A 16,604-nucleotide genomic window follows, 5' to 3' on the forward strand; every position below is an offset into this window, starting at 1 on the left:
ACAGTGCTATAAATATGCACTGATAACTGTGTAAATGTGACTGGCAGGGAAGGGGTTAACACTAGGGGGCTATCAAGGGGTTAAATGTGTACGCGAGTGAGTGATTCTAACTGTAGAGGGAGGGGACTGACTGGGGGAGGTGACCGATCGGTGTCCCCATGTACAAGGGACACACCACCGGTCTCCTCTCCCTGACAGGACGTGGATCTCTGTGTTTACACACAGAGATTCACGGTCCTGCTCAGCTACTGGGCAATTGCAGGCACGTGCATCGGGTTCCCTGTGACGCGGCGGGGGCGCGTGTGCCCCGTAGTGGCTCAAAAAGGCGAGGACATCATATGACGTCCTCCCTGAACGAGAGGCTTATCGTCCCGCCGTCATTTGATGGCGGGCGGTAGCCTACTGGTTAAAGGGGTTGTAAAGGTTTGTTTTTTATTTTCTAAATAGGTTCCTTTTAAGCTAGTGCATTGTTGGTTCACTTACCTTTTCCTTCAATTTCCCTTCTAAATGTTTTTTTTCTTTGTCTGAATTTCTCACTTCCTCGTTCTCCTCAGTAAGCTTGGCCCCATCATCTGACTGGGGGTTAGTCAGCCAGAACAGCTTACTGAGGAGGAACAGGAAGTGAGAAATTCAGACAAAGAAAAAAAACATTTAGAAGGGAAATCGAAGGAAAATGTAAGTGAACCAACAATGCACGAGCTTAAAGGAACCTATTTAGAAAATAAAAAACAAACCTTTACAACCCCTTTAAGTGTCCAGTTATCCCACTTGTTGCGACCATTGGATTTATATACATTTAACTTTATTTTATGCATGTAGAGAATGCAGCAGAAATATTGAGGATCCTCCTGGTACATAAAAAAGCCTTTAGCAACAAAGTGAGTAATAAAAGTTTTGTATTTGTATTGCCCTACAAAAAAAAAGCCTGGTGTCATCGGTGATGTCTATTAAACTATATGTGAACCCTTACCTGATGTTCTATTAAAATAGAAATGAAAGGCATATTTGTGTGTGTGTGTGTGTGTGTATATGTATATACAGAAATGACACTTAGTGCTTTTAATTGAGACAAGCACCCACTATAGAGGGATATGCTTTGTTCATATTGCATGTCTGAGGTTTACAACCACTTTAACTCAATCGCTGCTGTATTGTTACCAGTTCTGCTTGGATTGGCCGGCTTAGCCAACTGAACAAGCATAAGTAGCGTACTGAGACAAAGGCTTTGGTGTTTACTAATTTGGTGTTTAAAAAAACCTTTTTAAAAGACAGGTTAGGTAAAAATTTACAATTCTGCGATCTCAGATGCGGAACATGAAAATATGTTTCTTGTCGGAGTGTTTTAAATAAAAGGGTTCATTGAATTTCGGAAACATTTAGTTTTGTGCTGCCAACAAAAGTACTTGCGTTGCTCCTCTGTTGAATGCTGCAGATTGTATGTTCTTTTATCAGATGGGTTCAATTCCCTTGAATCCAAAGACTTCACATAAAAAAAATAAAGTGGCTAGTTCTGCGCATTACTATTTTTAAAACGGTACATTATGCGTATTTTGAAATCTGTGCCCCATTTCCTTAGAATGTACATATTTTTAGTATCGAGAAATAAATATTTGTGTGCGACAAAAAATAACACAAGTCATTTTCTAGGAGATACTTTTGTATCCGTATTTGTGGTATTTTTCGGTCAACAGTAGAGATCACATGACATATTTCTATAAACATGCAGGGAATGTAAAAACCTGTCTGTAAAAGGATAAAATCAAAATGTGTTTTTTTTTTTTTTTTATTTCTCCCCCCCCCCCCCCACATTTTTACAGTTTTTTTGATAATGTGTTATCCATGCCATACATATAATTGATTTGGCATTATATGCCCAAAGAAAGTCATTGTAGGCCCTACACTGATCTCAGGCTGGTCTTAAATGCAAGTCCCTTTCCCTGAAAATACCTGAAAGCATGCATCATGTGCCTTGGCTTTGAGTCTAGGTTGTGTACTGTGTAGCCTATATTTATTCACATACCGTATTTGCTGGCGTATAAGACGACCCCCTATTTTTTCAGGAAAAATGTTTGTTTTGGGATTTACTCGCCATATAAGACTACCCCCTTCCTACTAGTCTTTCTGGAAGCTGAGGGGTAGCCAGAACAACCACTGACAGGAACAGGCTTTTTTACATGCCTCACTGTGCCATTACATTACATGCCTCACTGTGCCATTACATTACATTTCATGCCTCCACTGTGCCATTACATTACATGCCTCCACTGTGCCATTACTTGCCTCCACTGTGCCATCACTTGCCTCCACTGTGCCATCACTTGCCCTCACTTGCCTCCACTGTGCCATCACTTGCCCCCACTTTGCCGGCTAAGACGATCTTCCTACCTTATTTTTTTGCAGATTCTGGCTTCCAGGCTGCGGGCATCCATGATTCAAAAGCCGTTCCTTCTCCTCAGACTGTTCCGTGATAGGCGGAACACAAATTTTCCCAGCAGGGCCTCTGTTCAGTGTTCCGCCTATCACGGATGTCCTCTCGTCCAAAGGGTGAGAAGGCATCCGTGATAGGCGGAACAGAGGTCCTGCTGGGAAAATTTGTGTCCCGCCTATCATGGAACAGTCTGAGGAGGAGGCGCGGCTTTTTAATCATGGATGCCCACAGCCTCTGCGCATCGGCGTATAAGACGACCCCCAACTTTGGATGCATTTTTTTGCATCCAAAAGGTTGTCTTATACGGTAGTTTAGCAATTGCTATCAACGCAACATGATAAACCTATGATGTGACAGACTTTTACCAATGGTCCTAAAAGTGAAAGACCTACTGAAAACCCATTGTTGAGTAGAAAGAAGCTAATACATGATAGGTAACCATACAGCAGTATGCATTGCTGTACATTTTGTTTAGTTCCAACAGACTCATTCAGCAATTTGCTTGTGTATGGGCATAGAGCAGTGATGGCGAACCTTGGCACCCCAGATGTTTTGGAACTACATTTCCCATGATGCTCCTGCACTCTAAAGGGGAAGTTGAACATCATGGGAAATGTAGTTCCAAAACATCTGGGGGTGCCAAGGTTCGCCATCACTGGTATAGTGCGTTCACAACAGACTGGTTCCATCTGGTAGGATGTTGATCTGGTGAGTGTAAACGTTAATGGTTACTTCAAGTAATTATTTGGGGGGGAAGTAGAGAAAAACCCAAACCACTCAATTCTTTTAACAGGGTTTGTGAATATTTACCAAAAGTATTGGGACACACACATGATCTTTAATGGCATCCCAGTCTTAACCTGTAGGGTTCAATATTAAATTGGCCCACCCTTTGCAGCTATAACAGCTTCAACTCTTCTGGGAAGGCTGTCCACAGGGTTTAGGAGTGTCTATGGGAATGTTTGACCATTCTTCCAGAAGGGCATTTGTGAGGTTAGGCACTGATGTGGATGTGAAGGCCTGGCTCGCAGTCTCCCCTTTAACTCATTCCAAAGCTGTTCTGTCGGGTTGAGGTCAGGGCTCTGTGCAGACCAGTCAAGTTCCTCCATTCCAAACTCCCTTACCCATGTGTTATGGACCTTGCTGTATGTTGATGACCATCTTTGGAAATCATAGGTAAGGCCCTTTTCACACTACAAAATAAATCCGTTTTAATAATCCGTATTAAAATCCGTCAGATAATATAAAAAAACGGAAGTTATACGTCCTTTATAAAATATCATTAAAGTCTATGGGATTTTTTTATGTTCCGTAAAGATCCGTAATAGTCCGTTATAACGTACGGACGTTAGTTATAACGGAATATGTGACGGGTCTTGCACTATTTTTTGTCCATTTTTTGTCCATTGCAAGTAACGGATATATTAACGTCCGTTATATTTTAACATTGAAGTCAATGGCGCACGGACGTTAGTAAATGTCTCCGTAAATGTCCGTTATGTTAACGGACGTTAATTTTACTGAGCATGCTCAGTAAAGACTTCTGGAGCTGGACTTCAAGAAAGGGTGAAATGGTTTTTATTAACGGACGTTAGAAAGGAATGATATAACGGATGTATATGGATATATACGGATAAACATTATCCGTTTTCAATAAAGGAAGAATGGTAAAATATTTATCCGTATGTATCCGTTATTAAATCCGTTAATAAACGTCCGTTAATAGGTGTAATACGGATATTATAAAACGGACATACAATCCATAGTGTGAAAGAAGCCTAAGTGTTCAGGCGTTATGGATACATTTTGATTAAAACGTTTCTTTATTCTTTTGAGATATTTGATTTAACTTTTGTTTTATGAACATTCACACGTTTTAATATTTTTGCCTGTTTTATATGTAATCTATTTATGCTTTTTCTTATGTTGTTTGATTTTTGTATCCAAGTCTCTGCATGATGGAATTGATGTTAGTATGCATGTTAACTGCTGGTGTAATATACATTGTTTAAACAGTTGTAAATTCTGTCTGCAGAGCTAATGCTGAAAGCTGATCTAAGAAAACGTATTTTCCCAGGGTTTCATGCTTATTTATAGTCCATCTTGAATGACAGTCATACAGCATCACTCTCAATCAATTGATGTCACACCTAGCCATTGCCACCAGATTATACCACTGATGTATGATGTTTTAAAGATAATCACATCTTAAACAGACCATACAGCCTTCTCAATGTTTTTTTTAGGAACATACAGACTAGTGTTATGTAAATAATCTGATCAATATGTTAAAAAGAACGTATTCATCTATTATTTGTGATTATGTACATAGAGTAGCTATGTTTTGCTAATTCCACATACAGGCTCAGGTTATTATTGCACTTTAGTGCTCCTCACTATGCACATCTGCGGGTCTGCAAACCAACTGAAATTAGTGCACTCCGTATCTTGCTCACCTATCCTCAACAGTTCCATAACCACTTGTTGTCCACCCCATAGCAGACTTTTAATATATGGACACTTACCTGTCCATGTTGCCCGCAATGTTGCAACCCCAGGCGATCTACGGATCGGTTGTTGGGTGCAACTGCTGCCATTCCTAGTAAGGGAACCCGGCAGTGAAGCCTTTCAGCTTCACACCTGGTTTCCTATTGCGCATGCGCGAAGTGCACTGCACCTTCTAATTGGTACAACGCCGGAGGAAGGAGAATTGGGTCGAAACTTCCGGGAGACCGTGCCGCGGCTCAGTCTGCCAGAAGTGGGGAACGATACCTGTTCCCCCCTCAAAGGTGGCAAATGTGGCACCAGAGGGGGGGGGGATAAGCAGAAGATCCACTTTTAAGTGGAACTCTGCTTTAATCCTCCTAAAGATGATTTCTAAGAACTCCTTGTTTGCTCAGAATTATTAACTTTGAAAGCACAAGTGTCGCATCCCATTCTTTGTAGTGGCTGGTGGTGTGAAATCCAATCCTAAAAATATAGTAATTCTCTAAAGCCTCATTGTATATTGTAATGTACACACACGGTAGCACCACTTTGTGAAAACCTCCAGATATGCATGTTGGTTACTGGTACCTTCACTCCGGGTGCCAGGTTCAGACGACCTCCCACTTGTCACAAACTCGGAATATGGATATATGGAAAGAACCCGCAGTCTGGAATCCGTCCAAATTCTTTATTCGATAATCACCAAGTACAAAGTAACTGCTAACATGTTTCGGCATGCTGTGAACAAGGCTCTTCACCGAAAGATGTTGGCAGTTACTTTGTACTTGGTGATTATCGAATAAAGAATTTGAACGGATTCCAGACTGCGGGTTCTTTCCGCATATTCATTGTGTATTGTGGTTGCTCCAGAATACCAGATTTTACCAAAAGCAAAATGTAAAAGACAAAGCTCTGAGTATAAGTCCAGGCTTTTTCAAGTTGAATAAAATAACATTAAACAAGGGATTTAGAGTTTTTGTGGAACATTCCTTTACAGAAAACATGCATGTAGAGAAATATGAAAACTGCCATTTATGACCTCTTCCTATAGCTGTCTGGCTATCTCTTTGTTCTGTGCTTAAATCAGTTTGTGGAGACTGGGCGTGCTAAACGTCCAACAAAAATATAGATTTTAACATATAAAGGGAACTCAACAGCTCTGGCTGTGAAAAGTGAAAAAACTTTTAATTCCGGATAATTCTTTTTTGTATTTTTTTCATATATAACACAGGATTCGCATTAAGGGTTAATGGGAGGTTCCAGGCTATTGTTTTTGAGTGGAGAAAGCTGTGTGTTTGGTTTTCTCTGGATTTTGTAGTCAATTCTGTGTCCGGATTTTTACCAGGTGCCTTTAGCTTGTCTGAGTACACAAGTGTGCAGGGTTGTTATATACTCAAACTTGAGGATAGCTCAGGGCTTCCAATTTGCAACCAAGAGACAGGAGGTCTCACCCAGGGATTAGAGATGTTCCAGCCAGTAGACAGGTCTCACCCAGGTGTCAGAGGTGCCCCAGCCAGGAGTCCAGAGACAGGAGGTCTCACCCAGTTATTAGAGATGTTCCAGCCAGTAGACAGGAGGTCTCACCCAGGTGTCAGAGGTGCCCCAGCCAGGAGTCCAGAGACAGGAGGTCTCACCCAGGGATTAGAGATGTTCCAGCCAGTAGACAGGAGGTTGTGTTTCAGGAGTCAGGTGGGCTCCTATTGGGGTGACAGGAGAACCCCTTATCCGGCCAGGAGTGGGCTGTGCAGCAGGGTGCTACTACTAAAGGCTAAGAGAGCCAAAGGAACCAGTAGAGCTGGACAACACAGAGGGACCGCAGTGCTGACAACAAGGGAGACAGATGACTCAGTATATCCCCCCCCCCTGCGTGGGGAACTGATGTCTATGTGGACCCTCCATTTTGTTTAGTAAAAGTGGGCTGTGATGCGATTAAAGTGGAATTACACAAGCTAAAATGAATCACATTAAATGGTCCCTAATACATATTAATAGCTCCCCAATCGTTCCAGAAATCATTGCAAACACTTGCCTTATATCCTCCAGCTCATGTTGTGGCCGTATCCATCATATGTGTGGGCATGTGAAGCCCAGTTCCTTTTTCTTCCTGGTTTTCAGTGATAGGTCCATGCTGGGCGATTTTTAGGCACAGTAATGACCAGAGACTCCTGGGAAATGAGTGTCATCGTTTCCCAGGAGGCAATGGGGTCTTAGGACAGGAAGTTGAACCACCTAGGACCAGGAACTAGGCAGATTACGAAATTTTCTAGTAACAGCCAGATAGAAGTGAGTAAGAAAATTGTATTTTTTTTTTTTTTTTTTTTTTACATTAAAGGCAAGCTGTTAATAGATTATTTTTAGGGTAAAACTTCGCTTTAAATACAGTTTTGAGTGGTGCAACTCATTGGAAAACCATTTGCCACATGAGAATAATCTTCCCAATACCACTGTGTGTGCGTTAGTGACAGTAATGCATTAAAACAGCAAGAAAATTGGGGAAAAAAATATTAAATTTTATTTGTAAATAAGCTTGCAATGCTTTGTGCCTGAATCAAGATTTTATTTTAATTATCATTTTATCTATAGCAACCATTTAGGGGGAAAAAAGGTTTACATTTTTTTTATTTTTTTTATGATTTGCACAAAAATAAAATACATTTTTGCATGACAATATAACCAAAAAGCTTTGTCCTTAACCACTTAAGCCCCGGACCAATATGCTGCTTTGCTTTAACAGACAATTGCTCGGTCGTGCGACGTGGCTCCCAAACAAAATTGGCGTCCTTTTTCCCCCACAAATAGAGCTTTCTTTTGGTGGTATTTGATCACCTCTGCGGTTTTTATTTTTTGCGCTATAAACAAAAATAGAGCGACAATTTTGAAAAAAATGCAATATTTTTTTACTTTTTGCTGTAATAAATATCCCCCAAAAACATATACAAAATTATTTTTTTTCTCAGTTTAGGCCGATACGTTTTCTTCTACCTATTTTTGGTAAAAAAAATCGCAATAATCGTTTATCGGCTGGTTTGCGCAAAATTTATAGCGTTTACAAAATAGGGGATAGTTTTTTTGCATTTTTATTTTTTTTATTTTTTTTACTACTAATGGCGGCGATCAGCGATTTTTTTCGTGACTGCGACATTATGGCGGACACTTCAGACAATTTTGACACATTTTTGGGACCATTGTCATTTTCACAGCAAAAAATGCATTTAAATTGCATTGTTTATTGTGAAAATGACAGTTGCAGTTTGGGAGTTAAACACAGGGGGCGCTGTAACATTTAGGGATCACTGTGTATGTGTTTACTAGTGTAGGGGGGTGTGGCTGTAGGAATGACGTCATCGATCGAGTCTCCCCTATAAAGGGGATCACCCGATCGATGCGCCGCCACAGTGAAGCACGGGGAAGCCGTGTTTACACACTGTTCTCCCCGTTCTTCAGCTCCGGGGAGCGATCGCGACGGAGCGGCTATAAACAAATAGCCGCGCCGTCGTCCCGGATCGCTCCCCGAGCGGACCCGACCTCCGCATGTACTGGGGGGGGTCCCGATCGGACCCCCCACCCACGTCTAGCAGAGGACGTACAGGTACGTGATTGTGCCTGTCTGTGCCATTCTGCCGACGTAAATGTACATGAAGAGGTCGGGAAGTGGTTAAAAAAAAAAATTGCTTTAGTTGGTATGTTAAAGCGGAGTTGGAGCGGTTTCTGTGTTTATTAAAAGTCAGCAACTACACTTTTTGTTAGCTGCTACCTTTTAATAAACACACATTCACCTGTCCTACGATCCAGCGATGCGACCACCCAAAGCCTCGGTTCTCTCCCTGGCGCCGCCATCACTAGTGTGGGCACTCGGCAGTGACAGCTTGCAGCTTCACAGCCAGGTGCGTACTGTGCATGCGCAAGTCGCGCTGCCCGTCCTGAATGGCCGAGCAATCTTCTGGGATCTGTGACGTGTCCCAGAAGATTGGAGGGAGGAGTAGAGGAGAACTTGCGCTTGAGTCGCCTAGGTAGCGCGAGCCGAAGTAGGAGCTGGGTACCTGTCAAAACTAGGTACTTACTCCACCCCAAAAAAATGACATGTCTAATGTGGCATATGAGGGGGCTAGGTGTCCTTAAAGCAGAAGTTCCACTTTTGGGTGGAATGCTGCTTTAAGTAATGATTAAGTTATTACCAAAAAACAGGCCTATGGTCCATAGCAGATGTGAAGGTGTAAGAAAAAGTAAAGCCTTGAACGCTTTATTAGCCCAGTGGATTGAACGAAAAAACTGACGGCTCAGGTCGGAACCACTGTACTAACAATCGGACAGTACAGCGATCTCCCCTGCTGTGCTATTGTGCCCCTCCACCAGAACACTCCGGTCAACGCTCTCAGCCACTGACTGAGAGCTCTAATGGGGTGCCAGTTGGCAGACCTTTTTCAGTAATGAGCCTTCGACGGGAGCCGGCCGAATGGCCGGCTTCTGTCAGACCAGCTGCCATACACACAGGCTGAATGGCGGCCAGTTTCTATTGAACTGAGCAACATTCGGCCCATGTGTACTAGGCTTTAGATCTTATGTTGGGTTTTTATTGCTGTTTCATATTGGTGACATTTTCCTTTACTTCCTCCCAGGGTAGAACGTGAAGGGAATGTTGGCAATGGGCACACAGACAAAATAAAACACATTTTTAGTAGAACAGTCAGTAACAAAGCACAGGATCAATATGACTGCTAGAGAACAAGTCATTTCAGAAATGACGGTTCTCTTTAATACCCAATTTAACCTTCAAGTAGAGTTCCACCCATTTTTTTATGTTTGTCTGTGCTGCATGCTCTAATCTCATAGTGTTCAGAATGGACAATTTTTATTTAAAGCGGGAGTTCACCCATTTAAAAAAAAAAAAAATCTCCCCTTAGCTTCCTGCTCGTTCGGTCTAGGGGAATCGGCTATTTATATTAAAATATGATCCGTACTTACCCGTTTTCGAGCTGCATCTTCTTCCGTCGCTTCCGGGTATGGGTCTTCGGGAGCGGGCGTTCCTTCTTGATTGACATTCTTCCGAGAGGCTTCCGACGGTCGCATCCATCGCGTCACTCGTAGCCGAAAGAAGCCGAACGTCGGTGCGGCTCTATACTGCGCCTGCGCACCGACGTTCGGCTTCTTTCGGAAAATCGTGACGCGATGGATGCGACCGTCGGAAGCCTCTCGGAAACCTGTCAATCAAGAAGGAACGCCCATTCCCGAAGCCCATACCCGGAAGCGACGGAGAGGATGCGTCTCGTAAACGGGTAAGTACTGCACATATTTTAAATTAAATAGCCGATTCCCCTAGTAATAACGAGCAGGAATCTAAGGGGAAAAAATGCCCTCTAAGGGTGAACCCCCGCTTTAATTTGTTGCTTGTAAATACCTTTATTTTGTAGTCCTTCATTACTTCATCCTCCTTATTTGCCTAGGCTATTTGCAAGGGTTTCTGGGATAGGCATCATGTTTCCCAGTAGTCCTTGCAAACCTGACTGAAACCTATTACATTGCTTGTGCCCTGAGCATGTGCGAGATATGCAAAGCTGAAATCCAGGAAGTCATACAGTCTGGCTTCATGATGCCCACACTTAAGATCGCCACGGTCTATTTCTAGATTATAAACTATTTAAATGCTGTAACAATCTAACAAAACGGACCTTAGTTTACAGACTAACTTTACTAGACTACATTAAGCTTGTGTATTACAGGGGTATTTATATTTAAAAAGTGAAATTGTGGGTGGAACTCCCCTTTCAGTTTAAAGAGGAATTTCAGGTATGGATATTTTTTTTACATGATTGGCTGGACTGATCACAAAAGTGAGTACACCCCTCACATTTTAGTAAATATTGTATTATATCTTTTCATGTGACAACACTGAAGAAATTACACTTTTCTACAATGTAAAGTAGTGAGTGTACAGCTCGTATAACAGTGTACATTTTCTGTCCCCTTAAAATAACTCAACACACAGCCATTAATGTCTAAAACGCTTACAACAAAAGTGAGTACACCCCTAAGTGAAAATGTCCAAATTTGGCCCAAAGTGTCAATATTTTGTGTGGCCACAATTATTTTCCAGCACTGCCTTAACCCTCTTGGGCATGGAGTTCACCAGAGCTTCACAGGTTGCCACTGAAGTCCTCTTCCACTCCTCCATGATGACAGCACGGAGCTGGTGGATGTTAAGAGACCTTGTGCTCCTCCACCTTCCGTTTGAGGATGCCCCACAGATGCTCAATAGAGGTTAGGTCTGGAGACATGCTTGGCCAGTCCATCACCTTTACCCTCAGCTTCTTTAGCAAGGCAGTGGTCATCTTGGAGGTGTGTTTGGGGTCATTATAATGTTTGAATACTGCCCTTGACCATGACAGGCTGACCCCCCCCCCCCACCCCTTCAACCTCTGCGGCAATGTTGGCAGCAATCATATGTCTATTTCCCAAAGACAACCTCTGGAGAAAAATGCTGAGCACGTGCACTCCACTTCTTTGGTCTACCATGGGGAGGCCTGTTCTAAGTGGAACCTGTCCTGGTAAACTGCTGTATGGTCTTGCCACTGTGCTGCAGCTCAGTTTCAGGTTCTTGGCAATCTTCTTATAGCCTAGGCCATCTTTTTGTAGCGCAACAATTCTTTTTTTTTTTCAGATCCTCAGAGAGTTCTTTGCCATGAGGTGCCATGTTGAACTTCCAGTGACCAGTATGAGAGAGTGAAAATAATAACATGAAATTTAACACACCTGCTCCCCATTCACACCTGAGACCTTGTAGCACTAATGAGTCACATGACACTGGGGAGGGAAAATGGCTAATTGGGCCCAATTTGGACATTTTCTCTCAGGGGTGTACTCACTTTTGTTGCCAGTGGTTTATACATTAAATGGCTGTGTTATTTTGAGGGGACAGCAAATTTACAATGTTATAAAAGCTGTACACTCACTACTTTACATTGTAGCAAAGTGTAATTTCTTCAGTGTTGTCACATGAAAAGATATAATAAAATATTTACAAAAATGTGAGGGGTGTACTCACTTTTGTGAGATACTGTATATTGCTACCTAATAAGAGCGCAACACAGGAAAAAGCACAAGACATTACTGTAACGGTCACCACCGTCTACGACCTTCCATCAACCCACGACAGCTTATCGGACACTCCAACCATCCAACAGACATCAGACATCCCATTTCCCAGAATAACGAGACTTGCTCTGTGTTCTGGTTTCAAATGCAAGACAACTTTAATGGTTAGCTCTCAAGTTTATATACATTTCCAAGGCATGGTTCAGTGATCACAGGAACAATCAAACTCTCCACCCACCCATCACACCATGGGGGGCTTCAATACACCTTCAGATGGCTAATTGCTAAACATTCTAGACATGTCTGCGCCGGTCTATAATTATCATGACCTAATCACTCCACCTGAGAAGTCACATTCCTTTATTAACAGAATTCAAACAAAACACCATCACACAATGATTTCTTCTCAATCCACATCTTTAGACAGAAAGGTATTCACACCTCTGAGCTTCAATAGGCTTTAAACAGTGTTATCACACAATGAAAGGCCTTTCAAGAGCCAGCCTCATTTAACAACTCACTAGCCAGGGCTAATCATTGAAAAGAGTCATTATTGACCAGTAGGGTCAGAATATTCTTTGCAGACATTAAAGAATATATTGTAAATTACTGTCCATGTTAAAACAATCCAACATATGTCTCTTTATTTCCTGGCTCAATCTGTGCCCAAAAGTGACTCCTGTTACAATTACTGGCTGGCAAATTTTCTAGGATAGATTTGCGCTTCTCAAACTGATATAACAATGTTTTTAACTGTATATGTGCCAGACCAAAGTGGACCAGATAATAGAGGTCCATTGTTGGTGTTTACATTCCCTTAAAAATTTAGCCAAAAGCATGTGGGACAATGTCAGACAATGTTCGGTTTGTACGCATTGGGGTTCTCTGACAATCTTACTGTATTTATCGTGTATTTAGAAATTACCAAACTAAAAATTGCATCTGTTTTTTTGTTTTCCTGTTTTTATGCAGGTAAGCACATTGCGACAATCTGTTTCACTCTTGCAAAAGGATAAAGACTTCCTTAACCGACAGAATATGGAGTTGAATGTCCGCTGTGCTCATGAAGAGGACCGCTTAGAAAGGCTTCAGGGTCAGCTGGAAGATGCCAAAAAAGCCAGAGAAGAAATGTATGAAAAATATGTTGCTTCAAGGTAAGCCGTCTGTTGCCCTTTTTTTCTTAGTGGTATTTTGTAATGCATTTATTGCAATGTATTTGATTGCAGCTTACCAATCATTAGATATGGTGGCTGCATCGGTTTTATTATGTTTTTTTCCCTTGTGATCTGGCCAGTAATGCACCTCCTGTATTAGGCCTCTTGCACATGAAACTCCTGTTCGAGCGTCTACTTGTTCAGACTTTTTTTTTTGCATGTATTTGTGCGTATTTAAACGCAATTTTGCATATATGCATTTCTGCAATTTTGCTCATGCATGAAAACGCATTCTCGCGTTCTCGTTCTGCACCATATGTAAATGGGCATTTGTGCGCTTTTAAATGTATTTGCGTGCATGAGATGTAAATTATTGACCAAAAATGCAGTTTTTTTTTTTTATACAGGCATACCCCACTTTTAAGTACACAATGGGGTTTATTTACTATCGCTGGATAGTGCAAAATCAGGCTCACTTCTGCATAGAAACCAATGAGCTTGTTCAATTAAAGGGGTTGTAAAGGTACAATTTTTTTCCCCCTAAATAGCTTCCTTTACCTTAGTGCAGTCCTCCTTCACTTACCTCATCCTTCCATTTTGCTTTTAAATGTCCTTATTTCTTCTGAGAAATCCTCACTTCCTGTTCTTCTATCTGTAACTCCACACAGTAATGCGAGGCTTTCTCTCTGGTGTGGAGTGTCATGCTCGCCCGCTCCCTTGGAATACAGGATAGTCAGGACGCCCACTAACACATAGCTCCTTTCTCTATCTGCAACGTAGAGAGTGTCCTGACTCTCCTGTAGTCCTAGGGAGGGGGTGAGCACGACTCTCCACACCAGGGAAAAAGCCTTGCATTACTGTGTGGAGTTACAGACAGAAGAACAGGAAGTGATGATTTCTCAGAACAAATGAGGACATTTAAAAGCAAAATGGAAGGATGAGGTAAGTGAAGGAGGACTGCACTAAGGTAAAGGAAGCTATTTAGGGGAAAAAAATTGTACCTTTACAACCCCTTTAAGCTTTGGTAATAAAACCTGGAAGCTCATTGCTTTTCATGCAGAAGTGAGCCTGATTTTGCACTCTCCAGCGATAGTAAATATTTAAAAGTGGGGTATGCCTGTATATGTATGTATATGTGTGCATATATATATATATATATATATATATATATATATATATATATATATATATATATATATATATATAAATTAATGAATGAAAAACTTGTATAGTGCTACTTATGCAAACTGAATCACCTCAAGGCGCTTGGTATCAATTTCCTTGTAATTTTGGCCTTCAGTATAAATATACCGTATTTATCGGCGTATAACACGCACCCTAACTTTACGAGGGAAGTTTCAGGGAAAAAACGTACCACAGCCCCCTGCGTATAACACGCAGGCACAGTTTACCCTCTATTTTCAGGGTAGAAAAGTGAGTGTTATACGCCAATAAATACGGTACTTTTTTTATTTTTCTACTGAAGAATGCACAGTGCTTGTTTACATGCCTGTGTGTGTAGGCGCATTACAATTAATGGGCTGTATTTTAGCTCAGTAAATAAAATAAAAAAATAAGCTGTACGGAGCTTTATCAAGCTGCAGTGTGCAAGAGGCCTTAGTGACACTTTAACTCTGGGTGAATGAGCACAGGAGCCAAAGCAGACAGCAGCTTAGTTAGTCTGGGGGGAAGGTAGTGTTAAATGTACTAGCAGATTTAGATTCACTAACAAATTAAGGCCAAACTCCAACTCACACTTTATAATTAGTTACAGCTAACCATTTTTCCTTTTGGGATAAAGGTTTTGCATAAATAAATAAAAGCTGATAATTTTTAACACCCGTGCCAGTGTTAAGTGGTTTCTCTCATCCATGTAAACTGATATTTTCTGCTGGGGAGCTTGTACTTTTAAAAAAAGACTTGCTGGCATGTATAAAATGTTTGGGGGTTCTAAGTAATTTTCTAGCGCAATTTTTTTTTTTTTTTTTTTAACTTGTAAACACCAAATCTCAGAAAGAGGCCCTGTCCTTTTAAAGGGACACTTATTTTTTAAAATAACAAACATGTTATACTTCCCTCCGCTGTGCAGTTCGTTTTGCACAGAGTGGCCCGGATCCGTGTCTTCTGGGGTCCCTTGGCGGCGGTCTCGGCTCCTCCTCGCAAAAGCTTTCCACGTTCATGCGAGCTCCCTCGCATGGTGGAAAGCTTTTGCGAGCGCGCTCCCGTGATACATCGGCGGCTAGGTAAAAAATGGCTGCGCTGCTATCAATCCGCCCAGCCTAGCCAATCAACGGCCAGGCTGGGAACCAAACATGATGACACGCACGCGCCCGAGACTTTCAAACGGCAAAGTAAGTAAAACGGGGGCTCGGGGGGGGCAGTGCTGTCAGATGTTTTTTTACCTTAATGCATAGGATGCATTAAGGTAAAAAAACTTTTACCTTTACAACCCCTTTAAAGCGGTTGTAAACCGCATAAATTTTTTTTTTTTCCCCCCAAACCTGCAATGCAAAAGGCATAATAGGCTAGTATGCATCGCATACTAGCCTATTATGAAATACTTACCTCGGAACGAGGTGTGTACCACTTACCTGGTCCACGCCGAGCAGGATGTCATCTTGCTCCGGCGTGTCTTCCGGGTATCGCCGCTCCAGCGCTGTGATTGGCTGGAGCGGCGATGACGTCACTCCCGCGCGTGCGCGCGGGAGATTTAAAATCGGCAGGGTCCGGCGATGCCGGTCCTTCAGCCGTGGAGTCCCCCCTGCGCATGCGCCGCCCGCATTGCGGGGGTAATATCTCCTAAACCGTGCAGGTTTAGGAGATATTATCCTTACCTACAGGTAAGCCATGTTGTAGGCTTACCTGTAGGTAAAAGTCCAAATAGTGGGTTTACAACCACTTTAAGCTAAATTATCAGTTTTTGTTGGCATATGTTTGTTTTTTCTGGACCCTAGTCTAGAGTGCAGAAGAGGAGCAGTATGGAGTTCTGTCTAAGGAGGCAAGACTTATTCATTTTCTTTTTTTCATCCATTTGTTGATACAGAGATCATTATAAGACTGAATATGAGAATAAACTGCGCAATGAGCTAGAGCAAATTAGACTGAAGACAAATCAAGAAATTGATCAACTCCGTGGAGCATCAAAAGAGATGTATGAACGGGAAAACAGGTACGATTAACACCGCTATTTTCGAATAAAACCGCTCACATTGGAATGTACCTTAGAATGGGGCACAGATGATGTAACACTGCCCAGATATGTTTTGCCCTAAACACATTTGGTAACATTTTGCTGACATTTCATAGCAAACCCATTAATTACATTTTTTTTGGGGGGGGCTGTATTTTACAAAGCTTATACATCATTATATTTTATTTGCTTCACATCTCTATTTGCACGTTGCCTTTGGAGAGTCTGCATGTAAAATATAGTTACCTGAGAACAA

General features: G+C 41.9%; 1 protein-coding gene across 1 annotated transcript in view; it reads left to right on the forward strand.

The window, feature by feature from the left end:
* The window catches only part of PIBF1 (progesterone immunomodulatory binding factor 1), a 217,681-nt gene that overhangs the window by 56,683 nt on the left and 144,394 nt on the right, over positions 1–16,604 (forward strand). Inside the window, exons 8-9 of the mRNA XM_040341371.1 lie at positions 12,977–13,158; positions 16,202–16,327. Coding sequence (XP_040197305.1) covers positions 12,977–13,158; positions 16,202–16,327 — 308 coding nt within the window. The remainder of the gene's footprint in view (positions 1–12,976; positions 13,159–16,201; positions 16,328–16,604) is intronic.

Source organism: Rana temporaria, chromosome 2, assembly GCF_905171775.1.
Source record: "Rana temporaria chromosome 2, aRanTem1.1, whole genome shotgun sequence".
Lineage (NCBI taxonomy): Eukaryota > Metazoa > Chordata > Amphibia > Anura > Ranidae > Rana > Rana temporaria.